The sequence below is a fragment of the Cyprinodon tularosa genome, unplaced genomic scaffold, assembly GCF_016077235.1.
Source record: "Cyprinodon tularosa strain WSP-4 unplaced genomic scaffold, ASM1607723v1 ctg224, whole genome shotgun sequence".
NCBI classification, from domain to species: domain Eukaryota; kingdom Metazoa; phylum Chordata; class Actinopteri; order Cyprinodontiformes; family Cyprinodontidae; genus Cyprinodon; species Cyprinodon tularosa.
The window spans coordinates 299,878-320,706 of NW_024038835.1; the positions used below are offsets into that span (position 1 = coordinate 299,878).

General features: G+C 39.9%; 1 protein-coding gene across 1 annotated transcript; it reads left to right on the forward strand.

Annotated features, from left to right (window-relative positions):
* The first annotated feature begins 1,012 nt into the window (after positions 1 to 1,012).
* On the forward strand, positions 1,013 to 20,599 carry eif4enif1 (eukaryotic translation initiation factor 4E nuclear import factor 1). The gene is made up of 19 exons (XM_038286381.1): positions 1,013 to 1,311; positions 3,935 to 4,081; positions 4,164 to 4,237; positions 4,489 to 4,616; positions 5,108 to 5,382; positions 5,524 to 5,722; positions 5,820 to 5,980; positions 6,608 to 6,746; positions 7,113 to 7,289; positions 10,203 to 10,474; positions 11,041 to 11,112; positions 12,265 to 12,445; positions 12,581 to 12,660; positions 12,949 to 13,082; positions 18,607 to 18,682; positions 18,773 to 18,896; positions 18,969 to 19,274; positions 19,375 to 19,539; positions 19,677 to 20,599. Exons 2-19 carry the CDS (start codon positions 3,983 to 3,985, stop codon positions 19,862 to 19,864), a joined length of 2,850 nt encoding a protein of 949 aa, XP_038142309.1. The 5' UTR covers positions 1,013 to 1,311; positions 3,935 to 3,982; the 3' UTR covers positions 19,865 to 20,599.
* The last annotated feature ends 230 nt before the right edge of the window (positions 20,600 to 20,829 follow it).

The window sequence follows — 20,829 nt, forward strand, 5'->3', positions numbered from 1 at the left end:
CGAAGGACTTGAAAGGGTCCTTCGCATCAAAGAGAAGCTGTTTTTTGACAACGCGCCAGACCGAAAAGGCGGGGTCTGCCAGGCGGATTTAGGTAGGCGCGCAGGAGCCTTTATATTATTTCAAGGCCTCCTTTACTACTCCAACTTCTATTTTAAATGTATATTCATAAATTTTTTTGTCCATATCAGGACTAAATATGCTTTTTTAATGGATTTTGCATTTATAACTGTTGAGGGCCTAATTCTAAGTAAAAATGCTTTTTTATGCTTTTTTTTATTGATATGTCGTTGCTATATAGATTAAGTGTGCTTTCTAGAGACATTCTATTATAATAATTTTTCTACTGATTTATTTTTCACATTAGGTTTTTTTTAGCTCTGTTTTGACTGTTTCTTTGTTTTTGTTTTTTTATTCCGCAGTGCAGTCAGACATGACTAAACCAGATAACTGCACAGCACAAATTTTACCATTGTTTTATGCTTGACATATTTAATTGCACAGAACTGTAAAATAAATTGTATTAAGCTGGTCTAAAATCCAGTTGGTGCTTTAGAATTACAGTTTTATATATATATATATATATATATATATATATATATATATATATATATATATATATATATATATATATATATATATATATATATATATATATATATATATATAAGAGGGATTCCGCATGTCTTCCATGTGTCTTAATTTAATTTTTTCTAGAAATATTTAGAGATTTGACCACAGCTGTTTTTTGATTTGGACCTCAAAGAAAGCCATAACGAAAACAAGCTAACACTGAAGTATTACGTAGAAGGCCAACATATTGCCTGTGCAGTGGTTTGTACTTCATATAAGCTAAGTCCCTACATACTATTGTTGCTCTACATAATACATTCTAAAAGTGATTTTTTCTTATTTTTCAGTTGGAAACACGTATCACGGTCTAATCAAAGCTCGCTAAACTCGCTCGTCTTCGTAATTTTACTCAGGCGCGACGGACAGCACGTAATCTCTCACAGGACCTTCTTAAAGCGGTGATTGTAGGAAAATTGCTGCTACGACTTCGAAAACAGAGAAAGAGACAGACAATAATTAGAGACTGCTCAGTTTATGAGTAAATTGTTTTGTTATTTAAACAAGTGTTTTTTCTTTAAATTAACTCCCAAAGTAGTAGCGTGTTGACTAAAAAAACACTGAAATAGCCGGACCGGCTTGGTTTGGTTCTCGCTGGGTGGGTTTTATCCCCGGCTAGTTGGTTAGCTGGCCAGGCAGCTAACTAACGTGAGCACCCAGCGATCCTCGCATCATTTAACTCAGTAAGTGTCTTATTTTTAGGGTTGTTTATTATGGAAAATGTTCCAAATATTTAACTGCCTATAAATATTATTCGACTCATTCTACTTTGAATATAAATTATACGATTGTAGCTATATAAACTTGACCAACGTATATCTGTGCTAACTTAACTGTTTCCTGTGATATTTAACTGTGTTTATTTATTGATACCGTTTAATATGTGTATATATAAGTATATATATATAATCAAACGGTATATTAAACAGTTTTTTGTTATTTCCACACGCTACAGGTAGCTAATTATCCCAAGCTTTTTGTCATTTCTGGTGATTGCGGTGACACTTCACTAGGTTCCAGCTGACATCTATTAACTAATTGGCACGCGACATGAATGGAAATAGTTTTCACGAATTCATGAAGTAAATCTTATTTCAAATTATTTAGATGGCTTATATTAAGGGTTAAATTGAATAACTTTTTAAAGTTTACCGGTATTGTTTGCTAGAAGTAAAGTTAAACTTTTCTAATATGTATGAGTTAATTCAAAGCTCAAAGGGGGTAGGCTAAAAATTATGTTGCAGCACTTTATATACAAGGGTTAAAATAAAGGTTAAGTAATTGAGCTTTTTTAATCTCATAATGGAGAAATTAACCTCTGCATTTAATCCATCCCCTTGGGGAGCAGTGGGCTGCCACTCTGAGTCGCCCTGGGAGCAATCAGGGGGCAAAGGTCTTGCTCAGAGACCCAGAGTGGCAGTGTAATGTGGGAGGAGGGCTTGAATGCCGAACCTCAGGATTCCAAGCTCTATGTCCTAACCATTAGGCTGCCACTCCCCCTAATTATTCATTATTTTTCAGTGGTGTCAAAAGTACTAATTTGTTACTCAAGTAGAAGATGTACAGTATAAAAACACTGGTAAAAGTTGAATTATCAACTTGATAATCTTTGCTCAAGTAAAAGTGAAAAAGCATGTGTTCCGAAAACTACTTAAAAGTATAAAAGTATAAACATTTAAAAACAAAAAAACAGCCAGATGCTACTATATGAATTGAAAACTAAATTTTTCGACTATATCGAAAAAATTCTTCGAGATGGGGCCAAGGATAAGGGAGGTCTTGTGGGTCTCTGTTTCTCGATACGCTCTTGTTTGTGTCCGACATCTTTTTCTGAATCCGACATTGTAGCATGGCATAGATAACTCGCGTTTGCAGTTTGAAGATCAACTGTTTGCTTCTGCCAATTTCCTTTAGCTAACCAATGAGTGTTTGCGTTCTATGACTCATCCAATTACACTAGTTTTCACTAGATGTGAATGGAGCCAATGATCTGCATTGGATGGCGCACATGACATGAAATATTTATAAACATTAAACCGAAGCCAAGAGTAACAAGTAACACCATAGAAAGTACAGATACTTCTGTTAAAAAGTTCATGAGTAGAAGTAAGAAGTACGAAGAAAAATATTTAATGGAGTAAAGTATAGATACCTAAAGATGTACTTAAGTACAGTAATGAAGTTTTTGTACTTTGTTACTTGACACCTCTGGTATTTTTCATTTGAACCAATTGCACCAGACGGCAGGACCAGGAATATTCAAGCATAAATTGCACTTATGCATAGAATGAAGTAGTATAAATGCCTGCAATTCTCTCCTTCATGCAGATGAAGTCATGGCTGCCATCGCAAACCTGATCCTGTCCCTGGTTTAGAAACTGAAAAATCGGGTCTTGAGCAGATGATCTGTGTTTCTAGGGGAAAGTAAAATGTATATACCCTTACTTGTTAGGGTTTTTAAGTCGTCCCATAAAGCACACAGCACCATTGAATTTGTTTCTGAAAACTGGGAAAAACAAAACCAGTAGAGAAGTGGATAACTTCCAATTAATGATATAACATTTCTGAGATTTTAATCAGATTCTCTGCTTTAAAATATCTGCATTAATTCTTCATGGGCACCAAGAATACAACCCACTCAGAATATTTAGGAAACTGTCACAGCAGTTGGTGTAAAGGTGGATGGTTTCTGCTAGCAAAATTAGCCTTGACACTTTCTGTTTTGCACCCTGGTTAACAGTTTGTATCAAAATTTATTTGAATCAGGGATGATCCTCTGACTGAAAACAATTTCTACAGTTTGAATCTTATTCAGGTTGCATAAGGTATTGTTTGTATTGGTAGCTGACATTTTTTTCCCTCAGTTTATGCTCAAATGTGAAGGGTTGTGCCCCCCCCCAAAAGGATATCTATAACAAAATTCTGGAGTAAATGTTCCTTGAATATTCAAATGTTCCCATATTCACATTGGTCTAATTATTGAAATAATATAAATTGCTTTTCAAAGCCCTTTACTCAGACAAAACTAGATAATCAAATAATTTCTAAGGCTCATATTTATGAATCTCTTCTAGCTGTTTGGGCTACCTGGGGGAAAAATGTCACCTTCCGATGATATAAATGCTATTTTTTTTTTCTGACTTTGAAGTTTGATTCTTAAAAGCCTTTTTTTTGGTGGGAGGAATGTTCTAATCGCTACATACCCAAATTAAGCGATTGCAACTGAAAAGGCGCTTGTAGCCTTGATAAAGATAACATATCTAGCAGTTGAACTCAAGAGTCTTTATGTTGGCCATGTTCTTCCAGCACAACATTTCTGGGCCTGGAGCAGTTTTATTCTTCCTGTGCTCCATCATGGAAAAAGATGCCAGCGGACAGCAGAGGAATGAGGACACAGCTGTTGACCAGCCCAAGCTAAAGTCAGGAGTCACTGCTCCTTTCAGATATACCAAGGTAGGAACACTTTTCTGGTACTGCTTTGAAGATGATCCCATGCAAAAGTCTACCTAATTAAATAGAGCTTCTGTTCTTACAGGAACAGCTTCTGGATATAAAGAAACTACCAATTTCTAACAAACGGCCCGAATGTCTCTCAGAGAAATATGACAGGTGAGAACATTTAGCTTATTAATTTTCTACCTTTTAACTTAATTTTCCACTTTTCAGCCAATAAATGTAGTCTTGGTCATTTCATCCAGTCCTTGCATTAGCTCTGATTGTTGACATTAATGGAGCTCTTATCTTGATCATTGTTTTCCTCTTTACTTGCCTTCAAAAAACAGCTCAAACATTTTGACAGTCAATAAGACAAGCTATTAAACGGTAAACTTTCTAATTGTTTTCTTGAATTGTTGATCCAGTGATGGTGTCTGGGACCCAGAGAAATGGCATGCCTCCCTGTACCCCACTTCAGAGAGAAGCTCCCCAATTGAAGGCTTTAAAAAGGACTACATGGATGAAAGGATTCATCTGAAACGGAGAATCCCAGGTAAATGGTTTGACTATTTAGAGGTTAGTCAGAAAGTCTCGGGTCTTAAAAAGTTTTAAATCCGGAGGCATGTATTTTTTTTTTATTTTTTTTTTTTATGCACTTACCTTGTAGTTCTGTTAAGAAAAGTCTGATATCTTTTTAGCTAAAACCTGCCTATGCAGGTTGAATAACAGCTGAAGTATGGTTGTTTTAGTTAGCAAAAGGAGCATAAATTCATGGCAATAAGTCAATGAGTGATGAGTGATTTATAATCCATGTAGTTCTGTAAAGCTTAAATGCGCAGACCTAAAATGAGCAGCTCTATTTTTTTTTCTCTCCTTTTTCCCTAACTGGTTCACAGTTAAAATCATTGTACATTAAAATCGCATTTCCATCCAATATCTGAGTAGACCTTAAAAAGCTTGTCAACTTCCACTATATTTGTAAATATTCTTTAAATATTTGTAAATAGTCTTTATTCAAATCCATAAAACTGTTTTATCATTTAGATCCCCGTGAGCGGTTAAAGGAGGACGACTTGGATGTTGTACTGAGTCCACAGCGACGGAGCTTTGGAGGTGGTTGTCAGGTCAATGCTGTATCCATGTCCAGTACCCGACGCCCTATAAGCCCACTGGAAAATAAGGAAAATGAATCTCTTCGTCCGGGAGGCGCTCGCAGAATTGGCAGCGGGCGCATCATTGCTGCTCGGGCCTTTGAGAGAGAAGCTCGTGCAGAAAAAGACAGAGAGCGGGAGAGAGACTTCAAAGATAAGAGATTCAGGGTTGGTGCTACTCTTGCCTCTTTGTTTAGTCAGTCCATTTGCTCAAAGTATTGACCAGTCTCTTTTACCAGGCGATTTCCATGATCAGTTTGTGATAACTTTGCAATTATGCTTTAACTCACAGCTTTGTCTATTTTGCAGAGAGATTTTGGTGACAAGCGCGTGTTTAGTGAAAGAAGAAGAAATGATTCTTATGCAGAAGATGAGCCAGAATGGTTCTCAGCCGGTCCCACCAGCCAGTCTGAGACGATTGAGCTCATCGGATTTGACGATAAGATTTTGGAGGAGGACAAACGCAAAACGAAGCGTTCAAAAAAGCGAACAGACTCTGTGAAGGAAGGCATGTAAAAGCAGGGTTTTGTAAATCTTGGAACCATTTAGGAAATTGGATCTTTTAGATTTGGTGCGACTTTCTTCTTCAATGTTTGTGTGCGCAGCAGTGGAATGTAATGGAGGATTACCTGAGGAGCAAGATGTGGCTTTGCAGTCTACAGCTGATCAAGAAGTTCCTCATCCAGATGTTCTTCCAGATCAGTCTGCTGGGGATTTTGACTTCAATGAATTCTTCAACTTAGAAAATATGCCAGGACTAGCCTCTGTAAGTACCGGGGTGCACTTTCTGTGTTCAAAGTCATGATGTCACAGCAGAGGTGTTTCTCCAACAGCCTTGTTTGTTGTTTTTTTTTCCCATTCTCCAATATTTTAGAGAGTCAAGGTTTTTCAAGCCAGGGTTGCATATATATTTGTTGTTTGCTGCTTGTGGCAGTCTTCTTTGATTAGTTATTTAAAAACAACAAAACTTAGTTTAAAGCCAAAATCTCAGCCCAAAATTAATTGTGCTTTACTGGCTTGATCTCATTGACCTTGATCTTCAGTGGGGAGTGCTGTCACTTAAAGGTGCTTTTATCATTATTCTTTTCTTTGGGCTCTTATGTTGGGTTACAGAGGTTCTTCCAAATTTATGCCCATCATACCTGCGTTTAGAACATGTTAGCATCTGAAGAGTCAATTGAAATGAAACTCCAACTTGAAGCTGCTCTGTGGCAGTAAAATCAGTGCAGTATGCCACAGATGCTCGTTCAGTGACCCTGACTACCCCTTATACTGGCACTTTTTGTGCTAGATTGATGGAAAACACTAAACGTAAGTTTCATGTTTTGTTTTTGCAGTCTCTACTGTAGAGACACTTCTCTCTGTACCAAAGCCTTCTGTTTCTGTCTTTCAGATGATAGAGGATGTTTTGGGGGAGGGCCCTGTGTCAGCTAGCCGCTTCAGCCAATGGTTTTCAAATACCATGAGCCCCTCAGGCAGCCGATCCAGCAGTTTGAGGTCCACTCCTCATGAGGAGCTGGAAAAACTTGCAGGCAAGTAATTTGAGCTCTTCTGTGTGGCCTCTATTACCTGTGTGGCTGTGGGTATAATTATCTACCAAACGCTGCTCTTTACAACTTCAGGCATATGCTAGTTTTAAAGTGTAAACAATACCTTGATTTCACTGCCCTAAGTAAACGACTGTAACAAGCTGATAATGGACAAACTGTCAACTGCATCCCTGTAATTGGTGGAGCCAGTGGAGTTTTGAATTTTTATTTGTTGTATAGATAACATCCATGTCTCACTCTGGATCTTTTTTTTTCTTTTGGATAAATCCATCTGAACAATTTTGGGACCTTTCTCATTTTATTTTTATGCACCTTACATTTTCCTCTGACTTTTTTTTTTTTTTTAAGTGCTCGACCCACGCTGCTCATCTGCCAGCCAAGGCTCTGCGTCGTACTTCACACCTATTCAGTCATCAGATGGCAAAGAAAAGGTGGACATTTTGGAGCTCCTGCACAAAGCCAAAATTGACCTCAAACCACTTCTGTCCACGCTGTCGGTCAACAAAGCACGGCTACGAGAAAGTAGTGGGTGATTCTCTGTACACATTCCTCACTATTTGAAATGAAAAAGCTGTCTGTTTTCAGATGTTCAACTGCCATTAACTGGTTAGCTTAGCTTTGTTGGAAACCAACCTCTCCCGCATTACCACATTTAAGAGCAAAACAGTATTTGTTCCTGCCTTTTTATTACATGAATGGAAAAGCTTTGATCTAATTAAAGCTGCTGTCACATAAGGCGGACACACAGAAAAACACTGAAAACATGAGGCTGACTAAACTGTAATGCAATGTAATAGTTATGCCACACCAATAGGTGGAGCGCCAGTGCTGCCACACATCTAAAATCTATTGATATAAAAAAAGCTAAACATCCCCCCATCTGTTAAAAGTTTATGTAACACATTTGTTAATAAACAGGTCAGTAAACACGTAGGAAGTGTACAATCACAAATACAAAAGCTTCTGAACTATAGATTATAAAACAGAACGCTAGCCCTAAAATCTGCTGTTTGGGTAGGCCCATGCTAACAGGGAACAGGGCTGTGTTGGCTTGAATGCCAAAACGCACTGTTGTGCATTTGTGCGTGTTGAGACTGAGACGTCATCAGCAGCTACTCCACTATCTAACCAGAAGCATGTAGCATTAACTCCAACCCAAATTTGCAGATTTGCACAGTTCCTTCATATCTTTAGATTGCCTAAAGGGCCTACCGTATTTTCACGACTATAAGGCGCACTTAAACGATTTTTTTTTTCCTCAAAATGTGCGGTGCGCCCTATGGTGCGGTGCGCCTTATGTGTGTTGTAACTGCGACTTTTGAGACCACCTCATTGAGGAGATGATGAAAGAGTGGCTGAATGTAAGGAGACCAGGTGTTTTTTTTCCACCCCTCACCATCGCTGTTAATATGTAACTCCATGCGTGCCCATCTCACAGCTGATGTGAAAAACATGGGGAAACAAATTAACGCTGCTCGACATCGGTGTGAACCGGACGCAGCAGGTGCAGCAGAAGCAGCGAGTTTACATGCAAAGTCAATGGTTGACGCGCATATAGGTGCAGCAAAAGGTCCCGCAGCGCATTTTGGTGCAGCACGTCGGGAGCGTTTAAGCATCTGAAGCGCCGCGCTTCTGCTGCTCGAGATGGAAAAATTGAAGTTTTGCTGCTGGACGCGCCGCATCAACCAATCAGAGAAGCTGATCTGGGAGCTGCCAGCGAGACAGACAGCGCTCTGATGACATATGATATTAACGCAAATGGAAAAGGCTGGATGGATGCGTGGCTGAGGCAGGTGTATGTGAGAAGACTAGGTGGTTTTTTCCACGCATCACCATCGCTGCGTGCCCATCTCACAGCCGATGTGGAAAAAAAGGTGAATCAAATGAACGCTGTGCTCGCCGTTATCCCGGGGGTCTGACAAAGGAGCTTCAACCGCTCGACATCGGTGTGAAGCAGCCGTTCGAAGTAAGGCTGCGAGCGGCGTGGGAGCGATGGATGACCGACGGAGACCACAGTTTCAGGATAAGAAGGCAGCGCCGGGCAGATTACGCCACAGTTTGCGGATGGATTGTAGATGCTTGGACTAAAGTGTCTGCTGGCTCTGTTGTTCAAGCTTTCGCAAAAGCCGGCATTATTTCTGAGGAGCCGCGCTGCACGGAAAGTGACTCTGACAGCGAAGAAGGGGAAACTGGCATGTCTGATTTAGCGCAGCTGTTTTATTCAGAAACAGAGGATGATGACTTTGATGGGTTTGATTAATACTTTGTAATAAATACATGAATAAAGCACAATCATACTCGGTTTTGCTCCCGCTGTATTTTTCTCCCTGAAAACTTAATTCAACAGCATCCCCGGCGCGTCTCCTCCTCTTCATCGCGGTGGCTGGCAGGTGTTTTTTCATCTAAATAATCTAAATCTTGCAGCTATATTTGCTGTGATCAGTGGGAATAAAGTAGGTTTAATATGTTTTTAAGTGAGAAAGGCCACCTGAAAACTTAATAATTGCAGTCAGTTCATCCAGATTATCTATTTCTGTCTGAGGCGCTCAGACCCCACATACCAGCGGTGCGCCGACAGGAGAAATCCTTTCGTTCACCGCGGCTGCTTGCAGGTGTTTTTCATCTAAATAATCTAAATCTTGCAGCTATATTTGCTGTGATCAGTGGGAATAAAGTAGTTTTAATATGTTTTTAAGTGAGAAAGTCCACCTGAAAACTTAATAATTGCAGTCAGTTCATCCAGATTATCTATTTCTGTCGGAGGCGCTCAGACCCCCACATACCAGCGGTGCGCTGACAGCAGAAATCCCTTCAACAGCAGCCTCTAGGCTGGGCAGCCTGGGGTTCACCGCGGCTGCTGGCAGGTGTTTTTCATCTAAATAATTTTAGCTGCAGGCACCAGGATACCGGCAATAAAAGCGAACATATTCCGTCAGCAGGTTTCAGGATTTTAAGTTAATTTAGGAGTGACCACAGCGCTGTGTCATCTGCGATGTCTCTGTCTCACGGCCAGCTGCCAGGTTTGATTAATACTTTGTAATAAATACATGAATAAAGCACAGTCATACTCAGTTTTGCCCCCGCTGTATTTTTAAATACGCAGTAGAGGTATTTAAAGGTAGTAGAGGACTTGTACCTGTATATAAAAAACGCGCCCTATAGTCCGGTGCGCCTTATGTGTGTGTTAAATACAGAAATGGGACACATAACTGAGAGTGCGCCTTTTAGTCCGGTGCGCCTTATGGTCGTGAAAATACGGTATATCATGCAAAACCGAGCTTTCAGCTGTATTGTAATGTTATTCCTTTATCTTACTATCTTGATAGACTCCTGTCTCATTACCTACCCAATCCCCCACTGCTCCATGCAGATGGAGGATCCCTTCACTCATTTCCACATAGCCTCTGCAGCTTACTAAAATAACCTGTCTGTTCCCAGCTAACTCAGGAGTGGTCCTCTCTCTGGAGGAAGTTGAAGGAGAGATGAAGGGAATGAAGCTGAGCTCAGAACCACATGTGCAGAAGATATCTTCTCCTCAGAGGGGAAACGGCACACCCTTCATGGCCGAGCATCTTGAGGAAGCTTTAACCGGTGGATCTGTTAATCGGCCTTGCTGCCGTGACACAGACATGTCTGCTTTTAATAAACTGGTCAGCAGCATGAAGGCAAGTGGAACTCTGCCAACTCACCCCAAACCCAATACAAACAATGTAAGTATCCCTCTGACTCTTTTCTGAAAGCTGTGTACTGGATGTCTAACACTACTTTTGCATGCTGCAGTGGCTACAATCCCTTCCAGGGATGCTAAATTCCTACTTTTAAACTAAAACTTGAGAACTTTGTGAAATACCTAAAGATTGGTGGGCATAAATTTGTACCATTCCAGAGGTTCTGTCATTTACAGCAATTCAGTGCAAGTTGCCACAGACATGAGATAATTTCCAAATAAACAAGAACCATGTAAATGGTTATGAACATGAACAGTAGCAATCAATGATTCTTTACAGTTCAAGAGCATTGGTAACTTGCATGAAGGACTGTAGAATGGCTTCACGTGTGGTGTACCCATCTCTGTGGTCCTGCTTAGTGGGAGGTCTAAGTTCAAGTGCCACTTTCTCTTAAACCTTTAAATCCTACATGAGTATGTCTAATAGTTGCTGCTTAGACTTTCCATATATAAAACTGGCCCATTGAAGTTTGGTTTATGGAGGTGGTGCTTTGCTTTTGGTGAGGGATGACTCTGTGCAACTTTATTTCAAATCTCTATTTATTGCAGCAGCCTTCGGGTCAAAATGTGGAACCTCGACCTCTTCATGTCCCTCCTCAGCAGCAGAAAAACATATTCCAGGTATGTACATTGTCTTTCTCCTTGATCCTTCATGTTTTGGATGAATGTCTCAAGTCGTCCCTGACCGATCTTCAAATTTTGGGACAGAATCTTTGGCAGAACTGGTTCTGGATGGTGTTTCTATGTTGGATTGTAAAAAGCTGGAATCGTGTGATGTCATCCACATTGAAGCTCCACAATAAAACCTTCTTAAGTAGAATATTGAATCATATGAAAATGAGGAGGAAGCGCTCTACAGTGTACTGATTTCTCAGTGCGAATGTTCTCAGCAGAAGAAAGTACCAAGCAAACTGAAGAATTTATAGCTGTATGATTTGGGTTATTGGTCTTCTATAAAACGATGTCTAATCACTGAGCATTTTGGGAAGTTAAAGGTATAGAGGACGATCTTTTATTTCTGGGTGGATCATCTAAATAAGTTGTCCTAATCGTCAAACATTCTGGTGATAGGTTTACGTAAGGCTGTCCCATTAGCTATCTTTCTATGCGCATGCACACTTTCAGCCACACATGTGGTGAGCTACAGTTTCAGTCATTGAAGCTCACCTTACTCAATGCGGTTCTTTGAAAATGGCCGAGGGTCCCAAGAAAAAGTGTCTACTAAGTGTATGAAAAGAAAAGAGAGGCCCCAGAAGAGGCAGATGGCTATGAAAACGGCACATTTTTAACGGGGTGCTCACAGGCAGAAATGGGGTAGGATGTTGGTTCCTTCCTGCTACACCGAGAACAAAGAACTTCTGGATTAGTTGGGTCACAAGCATCAAAGGCTGTATTTTCTCGCCAACATTGATGCAGCTGAACTCTACTTTTCCAAAAAGTCTGAGATTGAAATATTTTGGAAAAAAAATTTACCAATAAAATCTCAAAGCCCTTCTTTTAAAAACTGTAAACCAATAGTTTAAATGTTAAACTTCAGCTTCTCTTGTAGTTTTTGAAATTGCACAAATGGATTTTTTGGCTTTATTCAGGGCCTGTCTTTACATGAACTACACAGAAAAACTTGATTAAATCAGGAAATATTTTTGTTCTCCCTTGTTAATAAGGAAACATATTATGCCTTCCTCAAACATATATGCATTTGGTTTTTCAATTGAGGATACACAATCTGAGGCCAAGCTTTAGAGATGACTTTTTGTCATTCCATCTCTGTAGGAGCTCCTTGGTGTGCGTAGTAGCTCACCGATACCTTTAGGTGGTCTGATGGGCAGCTCTGAAGCCTCTGTGCCATCTGGCCCTCTACATGGCTTACTGCACAAAGGCCCATCGCCCCCTCTGTTTTCACAGAGGGCCCCCTCACCGGACTACTTCAATAATAGGATGCCACCTACTACAGGTAATTGTATATGTATATTTTAAACTGGAAGCTTGTCAGAACTTGAGTTTGAGTTATTACTAATTACTTATTGTATTATATACAGTTCTATAGACTAAAACTAAATGTTGTTTTTTTTCCTTATGATTTATAAAGGATTTCCTACCGGCCCTCAGTCTTTGCTTCCAGAGCAGTTTGCAAACATCCACAGGTCTATCAGTCCTTCTCAACAGCAGGTTAGTAGTTTTAATGGATCTATTGTCAGAAATCATGGTTCATTGCTATTTTCTTGCATTTATTGTAGTTGTATGTTAGTCCTGTGTTTTCATGGTTTTAAATGGTGCCCGTTTTTGTCTGCTTGAATTCACTCCTTATACACTCAACCTCTACATATTGAACCAAATCATGTTCAGGTCTGACACAAAGTAGTGTCCACAACCCAGGATGGCCAGGGTTAGACATCTGCAATGTAGAAATAGATTTTTAAAAATGAATGAATCAGCCATTCATCATTATTTCACCAGATAAGGGGTCTACATCTTCCTGCGAATCAGATGGATCTGGAAGTCCTGGCTCTCCAGCAGGAGCTTGCTCTACATGGCCACCAAGCATATCAGTCAACTTACAAGCACCCACAGGACAGGTCTTTCAGAAACGGGTAAGTATTTTATCGGAATTTATCTGACTTATTACATGTAAGCATATCATTTTAGTCATCCTTTCCAACCCCAGGCTATATAAATGAGAAGCCACTCTATAGATGTTGTAACTCAGTCGCAGAACTAATTTGGTATAATGAGCTGCTCCTCAAGATTGAGAGAGATCATATCTGAGAAAATATTTAACCAAAGGGCTTATGGATTGACAAGAGGATAAACTCATAATTTACAGGCATCTGAAGGGACCAGTAATTGACACAGGGACTCAGACAGCATGAGGGTGAAGGTGAAGTTCTGGTATGGGACATTATTCCTGGAGATTGGCCTGCTTTTTGCCTCTTTGCATTGGAAATAAACTCCAGTTCAACTCCTGCTCCTAACTTCAGTTTTTAGAGACACAAGTAAAACAGTGCTCCATTGGATCCATTACCGTACTGTGTAGCTAGCCAGTAGAAGCCTTAATGACGTGTTTGTCTTCTTCACCTGACCTGCACCTCATTTCTGTCCCTTCTAGAAACATATAGGTCTTTGTTAGGCTCTGGTCCTTGCTACACTGAAAAGTGATGACAAATAAGGAATCTGAGACTGACTGAGGGGCTTCATCTTTTTAGTTTCAGATTAATTTTTGTTATGTTAGTTGTGGACTCTATTTTTAGGAGTACACACCTACATTTTATTTAATTAGATCAGGTTTGGTGTTTATTGTGTGAATGCTGTAAAGCATTCACACTATTGAGATCCTGTTTCTCTTTATTCTTTATTTATTTTTATTCTTCCGACCATTTTTTGTAACGCTACTACTTCTGCATACTTTATGCTATTTCAACCATTCAAATTTCACAATATTCAGCTCATTTAGGACATGTCGACTATGTCTTTTTGTATTTCTACCTCTTTTGCTTTTTAAATTATTCAGCTTTTTCTGCAAATTTTTGCCTCATTGAAATGAATGGCATTTTGCTAAAATTCTGCTAAATCTTCTGCTATTTTGCTCTTTAACTACTTCTGCATACTTTCAGCTAGAAACACCATTCAACTTTTAAAATGTTTCCGTATCTTTCTGCTATTACTGTTTAACTCGGCTTTCAGCTAACTTTTACAGTTTTGCTTCAGTGAAGCTCCAAACTTTTAAACAATTTTTACAGATTTTCAAATTTATAATGGAAGTCTATGGACGGAATGTTCAGCTGCTAGAGTGTGCCACTCTAGCGTTTTCAAACATTTCACTCATGCCGAACAGCTTCAACTCACTCGCTCATCTTTTACTCTATCTAGATAAATTTTACATCAAAACGTAGGGATTTTTGTCAGGATTCAGGAAATGTAACCCTCATTTGTGTGGCGTTTACAGTTTTCCGACAGTTTGGCCCAGACCACGAAGAAGTCCACACTTCCCCAATAGAAATCCAATGAGAGCTCTCTGAAAATCCGAAGTGAAAATTCAAAGAAACAGACTTTTTCGTATCGCTCCCATTCGGGAACCGTTCGACGTAGCAACATGAGCCTTGGTGGAGTTGTTCCTCAGACCTTCCTTGCACTCACATTGAAGGAAGTGTGTCGATATCTTTTATCGTTTAGCTAGGAAAAAGGTTTGTTCGGGGGTAACAAATCTGTCCAAACCCCAAAATCAGGATTTTGACAATTATACACTTTTTTACATCGTCACCACGCCTAGACGAAATATTGTAGAAATATGAAAGTTACACAAGTTGTAGTCCAAAGATGGCTGACGCTCACGGTGAAAGAATTTTTTGAATACCTTTTACGGTTTTGGCTCACCGCTCGTTTGTTCGGAGGGAAAGTTTTGCTTTTGAGAGTTCTGCTCTACCATTGTCCTGCATGTTATTCAATGAGACCAGCAGGATTTCTCAAACCTTTTTATTCCTCCTTCCCATTAAGGTTGTGAATAAGCTACAGCCATGAAAGTTACCCCAATTGGAGAGAAAGGATAGCTCTCGCTTACACTGAAAGAATTTTTTAGATACCATTTACGGTTTGTCTTCAGCACTTGTTTGTTCGGAGCTGAAATTCCCATTCAAAAAAGCCTGAGAGGAAAGGAACGAAAGTGATGCGCATGTCTCTCTGTCACTGACAGGCTTGTTAACGTCGTCAAGGTAACCGTGCTTCAAAGGATTTTACCTCCACCACTTTAAACAGCACATTTTAATCTAATGGAGGGAGACAACACTGATTTAACATTAGGAAGTGGATATACAGGTGCTGTACATAAAATTAGAATATCATGAAAAAGTAGATTGATTTCAGTAATTCAATTTAAAAAGTGAAACTTGTATATTATATTCATACATTACATACAAACTCATATATTTCAGATGTTTATTTTGTTTAATTTTGATGATTACAAATGACAACAAATGAAAATCTCAAATTCATCATATCAGAAAATTAGAATATTACTGAAGACCAATAAAAACAAAGGATTTATAGAAATGTTGGCCAACTGAAAAGTATGAACATGAAAAGTATGAGCATGTACAGCACTCAGTATTTAGTTGGGCCTCCTTTGGCCTGTATTACTGCAGCAATGCGGCGTGGCATGGAGTCGATCAGTCTGTGGCACTGCTCAGGTGTTATGATAGCCCAGGTTGCTCTAATAGTGGCTTTTAGCTCTTCTGAATTGTTGGGTCTGGTGTATTGCATCTTCTTCTTCACAATACCCCATAGATTTTCTATGGGGTTAAGGTCAGGAGAGTTTGCTGGCCAATTAAGAACAGGGATACCATGGTCCTTCAACCAGGTACTGGTAGCTTTGGCACTGTGTGCAGGTGCCAAGTCCTGTTGGAAAATGAAATCTGCATCTCCAAAAAGTTGGTCAGCTGCAGGAAGCATGAAGTGCTCTAAAACTTCCTGGTATGTGGCTGCGTTGACCCTGGACCTCAGAAAACACAATGGACCAACACCAGCAGATGACATGGCACCCCAAACCATCACTGACTGTGGAAACTTTACACTGGACTTCAAGCAACGTGGATGGAGTGCCTCTCTTCTTTTCCTCCAGACTCTGGGACCTTGATTTCCAAAGGAAATGCAAAATTTACTTTCATCAGAGAACATGACTTTGGACCACTCACCAGCAGTCCAGTCCTGTTTCTCTTTAGCCCAGGCAAGACGCTTCTGACGCTGTCTGTGGTTCAAGAGTGGCTTGACACAAGGAATGCGACAGCAGAAACCCATGTCTTTCATACGTCTGTGTGTGGTGGTTCTTGAAGCACTCACTCCAGCTGCAGTCCACTCTTTGTGAATCTCCCCCACATTTTTGAAGGGGTTTTGTTTCACAATCCTCTCCAGGGTGCGGTTATCTCTCTTGCTTGTACACTTTTTTCGACCACATCTTTTCCTTCCCTTCGCCTCTCTGTTAATGTGCTTGGACACTGAGCTCTGTGAACAGCCAGCCTCTTTAGCGATGACCTTTTGTGTCTTGCCCTCCTTGTGCAAGGTGTCGATGGTCGTCTTTTGGACAACTGTCAAGTCAGCAGTCTTCCCCATGATTGTGTAGCCTATAGAACTAGACTGAAAGACCATTTAAAGGCTTTTGCAGGTGGTTTGAGTTAATTAGCTGATTAGAGTGTGGCACCAGGGGCCATCAATTTTGAACCTTTTCACAATATTCTAATTTTCTGATATGATGAATTTGAGATTTTCATTTGTTGTCATTTGTAATCATCAAAATTAAACAAAATAAACATCTGAAATATATGAGTTTGTATGTAATGTATGAATATAATATACAAGTTTCACTTTTTAAATGGAATTACTGAAATCAATCTACTTTTTCATGATATTCTAATTTTATGACCAGCACCTGTAATATGACTACTGGCCATGACCCTTCCCTTCACACGCAACCCTGATAGACTTTCAAAATAAGACTCCGGGGACCCTTCAAAATAAAAGCCCCTACATTAAACTCATATTTTTTTCCCAGCATATGGGTCAACATTATGATCCGAACTCAACCACTTTTTTAAAATTAGACTCTAGGGGGGTTTTCAAAACACACCCCACAGCAAATTTCAAAATAAAAGCCTCCCATTGCCGCTTCATCTACTGCCCTAATAACAGGGGAAAAGAGTGATTTAAGGATTTGAAAGTCATCAAATATCACTGCTGGGTCTGACCACTTTACTCAACACACAACCATGCTAGACTTTCAAAATAAGACTCCAGTGACCCTACAAAATAAAAGCCTCTATATTATACTTGTGTATTAATTGATGCAAATGGCTCAGCATTATGACCCAAACTCTACCAGCTTGTTTCTATTAGACTCTAGGGACCTTTTCAAAACATACCCCAGAGCGAATTTCACAATAAAAGTCTCCCATTTATGCTCTAACACAGCATCTATTCACCCAATAACATGGAAAACAAGTGATTGCATATTTAGAAATGGATTCTATATCACTGCCTGGCATGACCCTTCCCTTGACACACATCCATGATAGACTTTCAAAATAAGACTAAAGGGACTCTACAAAATAAAAGCCTCTTTCTTACATACACTCATTCATTGTGCCATATGGCTTGTAGCTATGACCCAAACTCAACCAATTTCTTCAAATTACACTACCAAGGCCTGTTGACCCCACACCTAAGTGCATATTTCTTAATCAGGTTCTAAGATTTACACTGTAATAAAGCATCTGCTAACCTCGTAACATGCAGCCTAAGCCTGCCAACGGTGCTGTCATCAACACAGTGGCTCATAACATGCAGGTTAGATTTTTTGATAAATTCAGCTCCTTAAATTTTATTAGCTCTCTTTTTATAAGCTTCTCTCTCTGTCCTTCCTGTGCTTCTTATGGTCAGTCTTGTACTTTGGTTTGTGGATTTTCAAGCTTCTAAGGATGACACTGTTTTCTCTATGCTGATCAACTGACACATTTTAATTAATTTCAAATTTTTTTTACAAGTCTTGACATTTCCACATATGATTTCAGACTTTAATACTTATTATACATATTCAACATTTATCTTCCTATCCTTAAGCTACTCATTTTTTTCTTCAACTAGTTAAGATTCAACTTTTTTACTGTTTATGTTACCGTTTTTGCTATTTTATAAAATTTCTGCATATTTTTTCCAATTTTGGCTTGATTCTGCTCTCTTTCTGGAAAGGCATTAAGCTTTTCTGCTTGCTGTTAATTCATAACATGTCTGCCATGTTTCTGCTGTTGGCTTCAGCTACTTTTAAGAAACTAATTAGACATTTTTTGCTATTCCATACCATTTCAGCAGCTTTGACTTTAATTTTTTTCAGCTTGTTTCTGCCATTTTAACCTTACAGCTTACAGTTTAGCGTACAGCATTCACACTGCATTTTCGCAGGAAATGCAACTTTTTCTAGTTTACTTTGAGCTTGGCTATGAGCACTACTGTGTAATAAAGTGAATCTTACAAACATCCCAACTGTGCAAACGGTGTATGACTTGTGAAAAAATCTAAATATTTGATTTATGCAAACCTTGGATTTAAAATGGTTTAAATGTGTCTGCTCAATAGGCCACAGCGCGTTTCTCGTTCCCCTGGACCTCAGCCTGCTGGAAGAACGTCACCGGGAAATGCCGTCACTAGCATGGTGAGCATAAAGTTTTGTCTCCTTTCCTCAGGTCTTTTGGAGGAAAATGTACTAGCAATTTTACGATCTTCTGATATTTCTCGATTTCAGTTATCGCCATCGTTTACACCCACATCTGTGATCCGTAAAATGTACGCAACCAAAGAGAAAAGCAAAGATGAACCGTCAGGTCGTTCAGAACCTAAGGAGGAAGCGACCGCAAACTCACAAGATGGTACACAGCATCTGCTTCATAAGCTCCGTCCTTCTCAATGGTGATGGAACACTAAGGCTTTTGTGCTTGCAGGTGGTAGCTCTCCAAACCACCTCTTGGAGTCGGTGGATGTTAATGTTGCACAGTCGGCTGCAGTAAAGATAAACTCGCAAAGCAAAGACCAAGAGCGCCTCAGGCCAGGTTCCGCTGGACATCACGTGCCTCCAGTGGCGCCTGCAGGGCCGAACTCATCATTTCCTCGTCCAATCTACCCAGTACCACTTCTATCCCATGTCCCGATGGTGCGCCCTCATCCCCAGCTCCACCCTAACATGGTTCAGAGAATGCTTGCCCAGGGGATTCAACCCCAGCAGCTGGGACCAGCCCTTATGCAAGCAAGTTAGTAGTTTGTCCTGCAGTCTTTAAACTAGCCTAGCTTCCATCAAAGCACTCCAGGTCCTGATATTCATTAACCAAACTGTTTTTGCTTTTTCACAAGGTATTTTTCCACCACATGTTGACCTAGCGCAACTTCAAGGTTTACCTCCACCCCTGTTGGGACAGCCGCTGTACCCATTAGGTGCAACGGGGCTTCTACCTCCCAGGGCCAATACTCCAATGCAGTTGGCTGTTATGCATCAGCAGCTTCAGGGGCAGAGACAGAGTAAGTACATTAATTATACTTGGTGTAAAAAAATGTTTAGGTTCATAATTGCAAAGAAGCTTTACAGCTGAATTTTTCTAAAGCTGCTTGGCAAAATGTGTTCCTCATATTAAATCTTGTGTATATTCTTATTGTAGTGCATCCGGGCATAGCAGGCGGTCCGTCACAAAGCCAAGGCCTCCATCGGACAAACGGCTCCCAGCGACACAGAGCTAGCCCTCCTCCTGGCCTTGCGAAGTGGTTTGGATCAGATGTGCTTGAACAGCCACTGCCGTCCATGCCAGCTAAAGTCATCAGTGTAGATGAGTTGGAGTTCCACCCATAAAAAGGGAATAATTTGCTGGAGAGCAAGATTTTCCCTCTGCCCCACCATCTCCCCTTCCTGCTTACCATGAAAATGTGAACTTTAATTTGAAAGATGGTGGATAATGGGACATTGTGTTGGTGCTTTTTTTGAAAAGAGGAGTGGAGATTTATTTTGCCAGTTTGGTTATCTTTTTTCTATTAGTAAATAATGTAAAGGATTGATTGTACAGACGATGAGAGAATCTAATTCTGTGTATATAGCTGTAGTTTTTTGTGGTGTTTTGTTTTTTTGGTTTTTGTTTTCCTGATCTGGAGAGGGGGAGAATAGTTGAACTTGAATTGGGAGACAAATCCGGTAGCATTCCTTTATAGTCTCCACCTCGACCTATTCCTTTGACAATGAGGACGAGTGATTGCTGGTGACGAATAGTAGGGTAGTTTGTTATTTGGTCAGCTACTCTACCATACTTTGAGTTGTCACCGGTGGTTCTGTTACCTAAAGAGGTTAAGCATGACACCACTGAAGGATGCAATGGTATGGTTGTGCCTTGTTTTGTTTTTTTGTTTTTTTCTTATTAGGATGCTGCCCCTCCCATTTCCCTTTAATTTGTTCACTGTATTTTCTCCAGTCCTGTATCACAGAATTCAGCACTGCTCACACTGTCATTTGAGGGTGTTTGGGAATCAGTTAATGTGCTGTAAAGGTATAAGCACAAATAGAAATAATAAATAAAACCTTGAGTAAAAAAAAAAAGTTGGTAAATCATTTTTGTATCTGATACTGGTATGCTGGTTTTAAAATGTATAGAAACAGATTTTTTGCCACCTAACAATTGACTGCTTTGCATTTGTAAACTAACTTATGATGGTACTTTTTTTTAATGTACTTTTTCTTCTGTTCATCTGGGTCTGGATGATGGGGGCATAACCTTCAGCTCTGTTGGGAGAAGCCTGAGCCATTCCCAGGGCAGCTGAGAGGCAACA